The sequence below is a fragment of the Bos indicus x Bos taurus genome, chromosome 1, assembly GCF_003369695.1.
Source record: "Bos indicus x Bos taurus breed Angus x Brahman F1 hybrid chromosome 1, Bos_hybrid_MaternalHap_v2.0, whole genome shotgun sequence".
NCBI lineage: Eukaryota > Metazoa > Chordata > Mammalia > Artiodactyla > Bovidae > Bos > Bos indicus x Bos taurus.
Window position 1 is genome coordinate 121,872,398 of NC_040076.1, and position 13,064 is coordinate 121,885,461.

Below are 13,064 nucleotides of genomic sequence, written 5' to 3' on the forward strand. Positions count from 1 at the left end.
CGCAGCCATTCTGACTGGCGTGAAATGGTACCTCATAGTGGTTTTGATTTGCATTTCTCTGATAATGAGTGATGTTGAGCATCTTTTCATGTGTTTGTTAGCCATCTGTATGTCTTCTTTGGAGAAATGTCTATTTAGTTCTTTGGCCCATCTTTTGATTGGGTCATTTATTTTTCTGGAGTTGAGCTGTAGAAGTTGCTTGTATAATTTTGAGATTAGTTGTTTGTCAGTTGCTTCATTTGCTATTATTTTCTCCCATTCTGAAGGCTGCCTTTTCACCTTGCTAATAGTTTCCTTTGTTGTGCAGAAGCTTTTAAGGTTAATTAGGTCCCATTTGTTTATTTTTGCTTTTATTTCCAATATTCTGGAAGGTGGGTCATAGAGGATCCTGCTGTGATGTACGTCGGAGAGTGTTTTGCCTATGTTCTCCTCTAGGAGTTTTATAGTTTCTGGTCTTATGTTGAGATCTTTAATCCATTTTGAGTTTATTTTTGTGTATGGTGTTAGAAAGTGTTGTAGTTTCATTCTTTTACAAGTGGTTGACCAGTTTTCCCAGCACCACTTGTTAAAGAGATTGTCTTTAATCCATTGTATATTCTTGCCTCCTTTGTCAAAGATAAGGTGTCCATATGTGCGTGGATTTATCTCTGGGCTTTCTATTTTGTTCCATTGATCAATATTTCTGTCTTTGTGCCAGTACCATACTGTCTTGATAACTGTGGCTTTGTAATAGAGCCTGAAGTCAGGTAGGTTGATTCCTCCAGTTCCATTCTTCTTTCTCAAGATAGCTTTGGCTATTCGAGGTTTTTTGTATTTCCATACAAATTGTGAAATTATTTGTTCTAGATCTGTGAAGAATACCGTTGGTAGCTTGATAGGGATTGCATTGAATCTATAAATTGCTTTGGGTAGTATACTCATTTTCACTGTACTGATTCTTCCAATCCATGAACATGGTATATTTCTCCATCTATTAGTGTCCTCTTTGATTTCTTTCACCAGTGTTTTATAGTTTTCTATATATAGGTCTTTAGTTTCTTTAGGTAGATATATTCCTAAGTATTTTATTCTTTCCGTTGCAATGGTGAATGGAATTGTTTCCTTAATTTCTCTTTCAGTTTTCTCATTATTAGTGTATAGGAATGCAAGGGATTTCTGTGTGTTGATTTTATATCCTACAACTTTACTATAATCATGGATTAGTTCTAGTAATTTTCTGGTGGAGTCTTTAGGGTTTTCTATGTAGAGGATCATGTCATCTGCAAACAGTGAGAGTTTTACTTCTTCTTTTCCAATTTGGATTCCTTTTATTTCTTTTTCTGCTCTGATTGCTGTGGCCAAAACTTCCAAAACTATGTTGAATAGTAATGGTGAAAGTGGGCACCCTTGTCTTGTTCCTGACTTTAGAGGAAATGCTTTCAATTTTTCACCCTTGAGGATAATGTTTGCTGTGGGTTTGTCATATATAGCTTTTATTATGTTGAGGTATGTTCCTTCTATTCCTGCTTTCTGGAGAGTTCTTATCATAAATGGATGCTGAATTTTGTCAAAGGCTTTCTCTGCATCTATTGAGATAATCATATGGTTTTTATTTTTCAATTTGTTAATGTGGTGTATAACGTTGGTTGATTTGCGGATATTGAAGAATCCTTTCATCCCTGGGATAAAGCCCACTTGGTCATGGTGTATGATCTTTTTAATGTGTTGTTGGATTCTGATTGACAGAATTTTGTTAAGGATTTTTGCATATATGTTCATCAGTGATATTGGCCTGTAGTTTTCTTTTTTTGTGGGATCTTTGTCAGGTTTTGGTATTAGGGTGATGGTGGCCTCATAGAATGAGTTTGGAAGTTTACCTTCCTCTGCAATTTTCTGGAAGAGTTTGAGCAGGATAGGTGTTAGCTCTTCTCTAGATTTTTGGTAGAATTCAGCTGTGAAGCTGTCTGGATCTGGGCTTTTGTTTGCTGGAAGAAATCTATTCTATACCATAAGATCTCTTTTAAGGTCTTCTGTTCAGTTCAGTCGCTTAGCTGTGTCCTACTCTTTGCGACCCCATGAACTTCAGCACGCCAGGCCTCCCTGTCCATCACTGACTCCTGGAGTCCACCCAAACCCATGTCCATCAAGTCAGTGATGCCATACAGCCATCTCATCCTCTATAGTCCCCTTCTCCTCCTGCCCTCAATCTTTCCCAGCATCAGGGTCTTTTCCAATGAGTCAGCTCTTTGCATCAACTGGCCAAAATATTGGAGTTTCAGCTTCAACATCAGTCCTTCCAATGAACACCCAGGACTGATCTCCTTTAGGATGGACTGGTTGGATCTCCTTGCAGTCCAAGGGACTCTCAAGAGTCTTCTCCAACACCACAGTTCAAAAGCATCAATTCTTTGGTGCTCAGCTTTCTTTATAGTCCAACTCTTACATCCATACATGACCACTGGAAAAACCATAACCTTGACTAGATGGACCTTTGTTGGCAAAGTAATGTCTCTGCTTTTTAATATGCTTTCTAGGTTGGTCATAACTTTCCTTCCAAGGAGCAAGCGTCTTTTAATTTTCTGGCTGCAGTCACCATCTGCAGTGATTTTTGAGACCAGAAAAATAAAGTCAGCCACTGTTTCCACTGTTTCCCCATCTATTTGCCATGAAGTGATGGGACTAGATACCATGATCTTAGGAAGCTAGAAAAATTCAGTTGGTACTTCTGTGCATTTTTGACTATCATATTTAACATATGAACATTTTTTTCTTTTAGTTCATCTCATCTTTTCAATGAAAAATTAATGATTATATAAACATAATGAGGATTTTAGGTGCTTCCTTTTATCAGTAATATAAAATTATAGCCAAAGCTAATTAGTTTTAGCTTCACTGTGTTGAGATGAGATAATTATAGTTTATGACAAGAAATAATAAAAAAATTAAAAACTTCAGCTGTTCCTACCATTCTAGGAGTTAAAATTGAAGGTTAGAATGTATAATAATTTTTTTAAAGTAAGGAGAGCAGAATTTTTCTTAAAATGTTTACATGCTGGGGACGTCCAAGATATTTTTCTGAGGGCTCAGAGCCATCTTTCAATGTGTTTACCTCTCTCTTCCATCCATCTTCCTTCACTTTCTCCTAAATCCAAAACATAAACAAAGATTGAGATTTTATAGATAAGATGAATGCCAACAGATGATTAAGGAGAAAGGGGGATAAGTAACAAAGGAGATGCTCTGAGATATATGAAAGGGGTAGGTGGGGAAACAGTGTCATACTTTATTTTTTTTTCCTTCCAGTTTTACAATTGACATATAGCACTGTATAAGTTTAGTAAATACCTATCATCTAAGTACAAAATAAAAGAAAAAGAAAAACAAATTTTCTTGTAATGAGAACTCAGGATTTGTTTCTTAACAACTTTCATGTATAACTTAGAGCAGTGTTAATTGTATTTATCATGTTTATTACATCTGTAGTACTTATACCTGAAATTTGTACCTTTTGATCACCATCCAAGTTCAGCTCGTCCACCTCTTGCCTGTGGTAACCATATATCTGATTTCTTTTTCTATGAGATTGCTTGCTTGTTTCTTTTTGAAGTATTATAATTTCCTAAAATACTATGTTAGTTCCTGGTGTACAACATAGTGATTCGATATTTCTGTACTTTACAAAATGATCACTATAATAAATCTAATCATCATTATATCACCATAAAAGGTACTACATTATTATTTGCTATATTCTTCACACTGTTCATCATGCACATCTCATTTATTTTGTAACTGGAAATTTGTACTTATTTATCTCCCTCATCTAATTTTCTCATCCCACCACTCTCATCCCCTCTGGCAACCACCTGTTTGTTTTTGTATCTATGATTGTTTCTGATTAGTTATGTTTATTCATTTGTTTTTAGATTCTATATATATATGAAATCATATGGCATTTACCTTTCATTGTCTGACTTATTTCACTTGGAATCAAATCCTCTTGGTTTATCTATGTTGTTGCAAATGGCAAGATTTCATTCCTTTTATGGCTGAGTAATATTACATTATATATATATATATGTGTGTGTGTGTGTGTGTATGTGTGTATATATATATATATATATCACAGTTTCTTTATACATTCATATAATGATGGACACTTGGGTTGCTTCCATATCCTAGCTATTGTAAATAATGCTTCATTGAGCATAGGTGTGCATATATCTTTTTGAATTAGTGTTTTTGTTTTCTTGGGAAAAATATCTAGACATGGAGTATATGCATCATATGTTAGTTCTGTATTTCATTATTTGAGGGACCTCCATCCTGTTTTCCATAGTGGCTGCATCAATTTGCATTCTCATCAGCATTGTATAAGGGTTCTGCTTTTCTACATCCTTGCCAACACTTGTTACTTAATTTTTTTTTTTTTTTTTTGATCGTAGCTATTTTAACAGGTATCTCATTGTGGTTTTGGTTGCATTTACCTGATGATTAATTTTGTTGAGCATTTTTACATTTTTTCCTGTGTCTGATGGCCACTTGTACGTCTTCTTTGGTGAAATATGTATTCAGATCCCCTGCCTGTATTTTCATGGAGTTGTTGTTTCTTTTTTTCTTTTTTTGATATTGAATTGTATGAGTTCTTTGTATATTTTGAATATTAACCTCTGTTTTGAACATATCATTTGCAAATATCTTCTCCCATTCAGTGGGTAGCCTTTTTGTTTTGTTGATAGTATTTTCATGTGCAGAAGTTGTTATATGTGCAAAAACTTTAAGTTTGATTTAGTCCCATTTGTTTATTTTGCTTTTGTTTTCCTTGCCTGAGGGAGGCATAACCAAAAAACCACTGCTAACATCAGTGTCAAAAAGCATACTACCTATGTTTTCTTCTTCAAGTTTATGGTTTCAGGTCTTAGATTTAATTCCTTCATCTGTTTTGAGTTTCTTGTATAATATATGGTATGAGAAAATAGTCCATTTTGGTTCTTTTGAATGTAGCTGTCCAGTTTTCCCAGAACCGTTTATTAAAGGGGCTGTCTATTCTCATTGTATATCCTTGCCTTCTGTGTCATAGATCATTAACCATGTAAGTGTGGGTTTATTTCTGTCTATTCTATTCTTTTTATTTTTTATTTATTCTGTTTATTTCTGTCTATTCTGTCTATTCTATTCCTTTTATCTATGTGTCTGTTTTCATGTCAATACTATATTGTTTTGATTACTGTTCTTTGGGGTAAAGTGTGAAACCGGGGAGTACAATACTTCCAGTTTTGTTCTTCTTTCTCAAGATTTCTTTGGCTATTTGACCTCTTTTGTTGTTTCATATAAATTTTAGGATTATTCTAGTTGTGTGAAAAATGCTATGGGTATTTTGATAGGAATTACATTGAATCTGGAGATGGCTCTGAGTAGTGTGGACATTTTCACAGTATTAATTCTTCTAGTCTGTGAGCACAGTTTGTCTCTTCATTTAATTGTGTCTTCCTCAGTTTATTTCCCCAATGTTTTATAGTTTCCAGAGTACAAATCTTTTACTTCCTTGATTAAATTTATTCCTAGGAAATTTATTCTTCTCTATGCAATTGTAAATGAAATTGTTTTTTTTAAATTTCTGGTCAATTATTATTAATGTATAGAAATGCAGTAGATTTCTGTGTTTTGTTTGTATCTTATAACTTTACTCAATTCGTTTGGTAGACCTAATAGTTTTTTGTGTGGAGTATTTAAAGTTTTCTATATCAGATCAGATCAGATCAGTCACTCAATCATGTCCGACTCTTTGCAACCCCATGAATCACTATGTTGAATAAAATCGGGAAGAGTGAGATCCTTGTTTTCTTCCTAGTTTAGAGTAAATGCTTTCAGCTTTTCACCACTGAATATGACATAAACTGTGGGTTTGTCATATATGGCCTTTAGGTTGAGGTATGTTTCCTTTGTAACCACTTTGTTGAGAGTTTTTGTTGTAAAATGGATATTGAATTTTGTCCAAAGTTTTTATGCATCTGATTATATGATCTTTATCCTTTATTTTGTTAATGTGTTTCATATTGAGTGATTTGAATATATTGAACTATTCTTGTGTCCCTAGAGTAAATCCTACTGGATCATGATTTATAATCCTTTTAATGTGTTACTGAATTTAGTTTGCTAATATTCTGTTGAAGATTTCTGTATCCAGGTTTATCAGGGATAATTATTATTTTCTCTGTTTTCATAGTGTCTTTGATTTTGATATCAGGGTAATGCTGGCCATTAGAATGAGTTTGAAAGGGTTCCATCCTTCCCCTTCAGTATTTTGAAATAGTTTGAGAAGAATAGGTATTAAGTCTTCTTTATATGTTTGAGAATACCCTTTTTTATCCCCTCACTTTTTGTGTGATTTTAGATGTTGAGTGAGTCCTTTGATGGAAGCACGTATATGGAGCTTGTTTTCCTTTTAATCCATTCAGCCACCCTATTTTCTGGATTTGAACATTTAGTCCATTTACATTTAAAGTAATTATTAACAGGCATGTACTTATTAAAATGTTGTTAGTTGTTTTCTGGTTATTTTTGGTATTCTTCTCTGTTCCTTTTTTCTCTTAGTCCCTTATGATTTGGTTACTGAGTTATGTTTGTGTTACTTCCTCTTTATCTTTTGTGTATCTATTATATGTTTTTGATTCATGGTTACCATGAAGTTCTTATATAGTAAATATCAGTATATTTTAAGTTGACCATTGCTCTAGTTTGGCTGTATTCTAAAAACACTACATTTTTACTCCCCTCTGCCACATTTTATGTTTTTGGTGTTTTATTTTACTTTTTTTATTTTGTACATTGTTAAATAATTATTGTAGATAATATTAGATTTTACTGGTTTTGTATTTTAACCTTCATACTAGCTGTATAGTTGGCTGATCCATTACCTTTACTAAATATTTGGCTTTACTGGTGGTATTTTTCTCTTTTATAATTTTCATAGTTCTGGTTATGTTCTTATCTTTTCTGTTTAAGGAAGACCCTTTAACTTTCTTATAAGGTTGGCTTAGTGGTGATGGACTACTTTACCTTTTGCTAGTCTGGTAAATTCTTTATCTCTTCTTCAATACTGAATGTTAACTTCACCAGATAGAGGTTCTTGGTTGTGTTTTTCCTTTCAGTACTTTGAATATGTCATGCCATTCCCTGGCCTACAAGTTTTCTGCTGAAATATCAGCTGATAATCTCAGAGGGTTTATTTTGTATGTGACAAGCTTTTTTTGTTGTTGTTGGTTTGTTTTGTTTTTTGCTGCCCTTCAGTTCAGTTCAGTTCAGTCACTCAGTCGTGTCTGACTCTTTGCAACCCCATGAATTGCAGCATGCCAGGCTTCCCTGTCCATCACCAACTCCTGGAGTTCACTCAAACTCATGTCCGTTGAGTTGGTGATGCCATCCAGCCATCTCATCCTCTGTCGCCCCTTCTCCTCCTGCCCCCAATCCCTCCCAGCATCAGGGTCTTTTCCAATGAGTCAACTCTTCGCATGAGGTGGCCAAAGTATTAGAGTTTCAGCTTTAGCATCATTCCTTCCAATGAACATCAAGGACTGATCTCGTTTAGAATGGACCGGTTGGATCTCCTTGCAGTCCAAGGGACTCTCAAGAGTCTTCTCCAACACCACAGTTCAAAAGCATCAATTCTTCGGTGCTCAGCCTTCTTCACAGTCCAACACTCAACATCCATACATGACTACTGGAAAAACCATAGCCTTGACTAGACGGACTTTTGTTGGCAAAGTAATGTCTCTGCTTTTCAATATGCTATCTAGGTTGGTCATAACTTTCCTTGCTGCCCTTAATACTCTCTTTATCTTTAACTTCTGACTTTTTGATGGTAGTGTATTTGTGTAGGGTCCCTTTGGATTGACTTTATTTGGAATTCTCTGGGATTCTTAGACTCGAGTGTGTTTCCTTCACCAGTTTAGGGAAATTTACATCCATTATCTCTTGAAATATCTCTGTCCCTTTCTTTACCTTCTGGGAAACTCTATAATGCTAATGTTAGAATGCCTGTTGTGCCCCAGAGGCTCCTTAAACTATCCTCATTTTTAAAAATTCTTTTTTCGTTTTGCTGTTTTGATTGGGTGATTTCCTATTAGCCTGTCTTCCATATTGCTGATCCTTTCCTTTGCATCATCTAATCTGCCTGTGATTCCCTCTAGTTTCTAACTTAGCTCCATTCCATTTAATTCTTTTTCTGAGGTTTTGTCTTGTTCTTTTATTTGTAACATTATTTCTTTGTCTCCTCATATAAAGTAATTTTCTGTTTCTATGTATTAGGTAGATCAGCTATTATCTCCTGGTCTTTAAAGAGTAACTTTGTATAGAAGGTTTCCTGTGGGGTTCAGTAGTGTGGCCCCTCCTGGTCACCAGAGCCAGGTACTCCAGAAGTGTCCTCTGCTTGGGCTGTGTGCTACTCCTGTTATCACTGAGTTGCAATTGCTTTGGGTGCACTAGTGTATGGGGCTTGTTCCCAGTACAGCCAGCTGTAAGGCCTGGCCACAATCTGCCAGCTCATTTGTACTCAGAGAAAGTTTCAACAGATCGTGCCCCTCAGGTACATGCCCTAAAATTAATAAATAAATTTCCTCCTTGTATGACCCAGGCACTTTTCTAACTGCTGCCTCTGCACTGGGATTTGGAAAGAGTGAATCTGTGCCTTCACCCTTTAAGAGTAGTCTCAGTTTCCTACAGGCTTCTGGCTCTCCCACATGTAAGCCCCTCTGGTTTTAAAGCCAGATATTATAGTGGCTCATCCTCCTGGTGCAGGTCTTCTAAGAAGGGGAGCCCAAGGTTGGACTCGGGCCCTTGGCCCTTTGGAGAAGACCCCTAGGGCTGTGATACCCCTCCTGCTTGTGGATTGCTCCACTGTGGGCATGGGTTCTGACTAAACTGTGTCTCTGTTCCTCCTACCTGTCTCATTGTTGCTTTTTCTTTTTATCTTCAGTTATAGAAGATATTTTCTGTTAGTCTTATGGTCATTCTCAGAGATGGTTCTCTCTATGTAGTTGTAATTTTGGTGTATGTGTGGGGAGACGTGAGCCCAAGATCTCCCTACTCTGCCATCTTGTTCTACCTCCCCTCCCCACTCTAGTCTATTATTGATAGGGTTTGTGGGGTGGCTCTAATTAGAATTTATTCTAGATCTATTTTAATCTACAGGATTTCTTTTCCTCAAGTCAGTATTCCAGAATCACTGCCCAGAAGCCTGGGTTATAGTGATTATAGTTTCTCAGAAGAGTTTAGTGCCTTTTGGTGATAAAGTATATACAATATTTGTTTTGTGTGGTGATGGTGGTAAGAGGTCACACTGGCACTTACCCATTCACTGTACATGTCTAGACTGAGCCTTTAAGCATATTTATATTATTACTAAATTACTGTTCACATAACTGCTTTTATTTGTTTTGTTTTGGTTAATAAGCTTCATTAGTTCAATTAAAACTGTGGTAAATCGTTTGACATATTGCTTTAATGGTGTCTCTTCTTATTTTTGATATATTGAAATGTTAGCTTTATGATGTATAATGCATTTTTTGGCATTTCTAGACAAAGCTTGCCTTCATTTATGATTCACAGTCTGGAGAGAACTTTGTTCATTGTGTATCTCTAGGTGACAAATATTTGTAGAATTATTAAGGGGATGTACCTAATGCAGAAAACATGCTTTGAAGTTAGAGGTTTATAGAATGAAAGTACATTGATGGGAAAGTCTTACTTTTGTTAATAGTGCAGTTTTCCTTCTTTTCCAGATCCTCCTGAATTATTTTGGAAACTATATACCTAATGCATGGACACAAGATAATGGCTGCACTTTTTGTGAAGTGGATACAATTGACTTGTCTGCAGTAGATGTGAGTGGAATTGACTCTGGGTGAAATATAGTAATAAAAGTATATTTTCATGAAATGCAATGGTTTGTAAAATAAAAACAACACATTATTTTATAGTATTGATAATTTGGTAGATAATATATTTATAAATCTAAAGCATGATGACAGAAAATTGCTAGATATGTGTATTTCTAGAAAAACCAGACAATAATTGACCCGAATTGACCCTAGTAAAAGGGGCTTGGTTGTTAATATATACTAGCTTGCTATGAGTGGGAATTCTTGTTTTTAGTCTTTAACTTGGTCAAAGGATTGAGGAAAATAATGGTTATAATGCTTCAGTATTTGTATTGACTAATCTTATCTGTCAAAATTAGTTGATTAGCTTGATTTTCAAATTTGATGATTTAAAAATAATAAATAACTAAGGACTGTTTTAGTATTTTGTATATAGTAACTCATATTAATTTTACAAATCCCATAGGTTTGACTGAGGTTTACAGATGAGAAAACTGAGGTACCTCCACATTGAGTAACTTACTTAAGGCATGCAATTTTTTTTTTTTTATATTGGAAGTGCGATTTGAATTTAGGCAATCTGGTTCCAGACCCTATAATTTTGACCACTGTGCAATTTTGCCTAGATGCCACATATATATTATATGCCAAGAATAGTGCTACTTTTACATATATTTCATATAGAATTATAGCTATAGTTTACCATTTATACTTTGAAGATAAACATGCAATTGGAAGTAATTATTATTTATGTATAAAATGTTTTATGCATCCTTCTTCTTACATCAACCAGAGCAGTTTTAGGATATCCTGTGGTAATATTTTTCTTTCAAAAATTGGCTCTTATGTTTTGGAAGACTATTATGTGTATGAACATTGGGTTCTAAGGATAATTTTGTCATTAAGACTGATTATTTCCTTTACTTACCATAGTTTTGTTGAATTTCTACAGCATGCCAGATAAGTGTAGACACAAATAAAATTCCCCTTAATATAGTTCTGGTGACTTCTGGACCCATACAAATTCAAAATAATCTCACTGTAAAGTACTAAATGTCCTGAATTAAGTAGTTTGTGTTTTTATCACTGTCTGAAAGGGAGGATAAAGAGTAATTTGTTCATATTTAGGAGCTTCTGAATAGAGCCCTCTTTTACTTGAAACTAAGATTTTTTTGGCCAGTCTCTGAAATAACAAGCTGAATGTTTCCTATCTGGAAAGAAAGCCAGAAAATTTCTGAATGAAGCTGCATCATGAAGATGTTTAAAAATTCATTCTGATCCTTTTTTCAAAAGAGTGCTGTCTTCTGGAGGAAGAGTTAAAATTTTTTATCTGTTTGGTTTCCTGTTAACATAAACTTTCTGGTGCCAAGACAGAAAAATATTTATATTATAATTTTTTATCTTTATTTTTTTGCACATAGGAGTAACTTGATTCTCAAGCCATTTTTGTCTTACAGACTGCTAGAAAGGAAAGCCATTTTATTATAAAAATAAATTTCTTATGTATTTTATATATGTAGTAATCATGCATATAAAATTAAAATTATATGGGTAGTTACAGTCTAGGGCTAGCATATTCTAAGATGTCGGCCATGGGCAAGTTTCTTTATATGAAAAAATGATAATGGTTGTCTCAGAGGATTGGTAGGAGGCTTAAAGAAATCACACATATATGTTTATGTATATAGTGATATTTTATATGATAAATTACATATATGAAATGCTAAGCCTTGAATAATACTTAACTGTTATCATCTGTACTGTTGTTATCATTAGTGTATAAAATGAACTTAGACTGATAGTGGAGATGTAGCATGGTGAAGCCTAACTCTTTACCTACTAATTAATGTGTTCTGAGTTGCTCTAAATCTCCCTTTCCTCATATTATAAATTTGGAATAATAAATGACTTCTAAGGTTATTATATAATTTAAATGACATGCGTCACTTCATTTGATAAGGGAGAGTTGTCATCCAGTTTTTACTCATTTCCCCTATTAAATTGAGAACTCCTAGATGTAGAATTATTTTTCTTTAGTTGTTTGTCTTTGTTTATGGACTTAGTAATAAATATTTGAGTAACTGAATGAATATATACAATGAATTGATATATACAACCGTGTTTGAGTTGTACTTCAATCCACACAAATATTAGGTTACCAGATGACAGAGGAATACATGAGGTATTATGTGTGAAAAGATGGGGGAGAGGTGCCTAATTTGGCACTTAACATATATGGCACTTTAAAAAAATCTGTAATCTTTATTTTTAGAAGTTTTTTGTTATTTAAAAATTTTTCGTGTTCAATAGTGTGATGTACTTATTTGTCTTTTCTTTTTACCTTTTGATCTCCTTCACCCATTTGTATATAATTTGTAATTTAAAATTCTAAAGTCAGGCTTCAAACCATGGGTTTAAAAAGGCATTATAAAGAAATCTTTCATATAGTTCTAATAAAAATACTATTGCATGGTTGTTTACTTATGTTTCTGTCTTCCTCAACCATTTTAAGTTTCCAAGCCAGGAACTTTCCCTCTATTTTCTAAATGTTTCTGATCACGAGGATTGACTAATAATAGATATTTCAGAATTGTTCATGCAATGAGTGAAAAACAAGCCGTCCTCTAACACTTACCCAAGTAGAAATTAAGAAAATATATTAAGATCGATACAAGATAAGATATATTAGTGATGCAAAATAGCTTTCCTTATATATAACATAATAAAAGATTCAAACATAGAAATAAAGTCTCATGATTTTAGTAATGAGGCTAAATGAGGTTTCTCATAATAATCTCTATGATTACTTTATTTGAGCCACAGATTAACCATTCAGTTTCCAAGCCACAGAAACAAACAAGGAAACACAGTTAGCATTTTGGCTTCTGAGATGAAGCTGTCAAAATAGATTCATATCTAAAGAAAGTTTCTTTTAGGACTACTTTAAAGGGAACAGTCAACACTAGAGCAGGCAATAACCTTAATTATAGTGTCCCTGTAATAAGTACAGTAGTGAGCTTCCTCTTCAACCTGAATCATAATGTCAAGATGTTATTTGGTAAAAATCATTGATGGGGTCCTCAAAAATGTATTAGAGAATTGCCACTGGGCAATCAAAGTTATGTTGTACTGACATTATAGTATGTTTTGTGCTGTATTGATTAATATTTGCATAGAATTTAAAGTAAAACCATGCTAATGATAATT

At 34.2% G+C, this 13,064-nt stretch overlaps 1 protein-coding gene across 2 annotated transcripts in view; it reads left to right on the plus strand.

The window, feature by feature from the left end:
* PLOD2 (procollagen-lysine,2-oxoglutarate 5-dioxygenase 2) overlaps positions 1–13,064 on the plus strand; it is a 121,159-nt gene that overhangs the window by 86,028 nt on the left and 22,067 nt on the right. For both annotated transcript variants that reach the window (XM_027544067.1, XM_027544076.1), the window contains exon 8: positions 9,759–9,860. In XM_027544067.1, the coding sequence (XP_027399868.1) occupies positions 9,759–9,860 (102 nt within the window). The remainder of the gene's footprint in view (positions 1–9,758; positions 9,861–13,064) is intronic.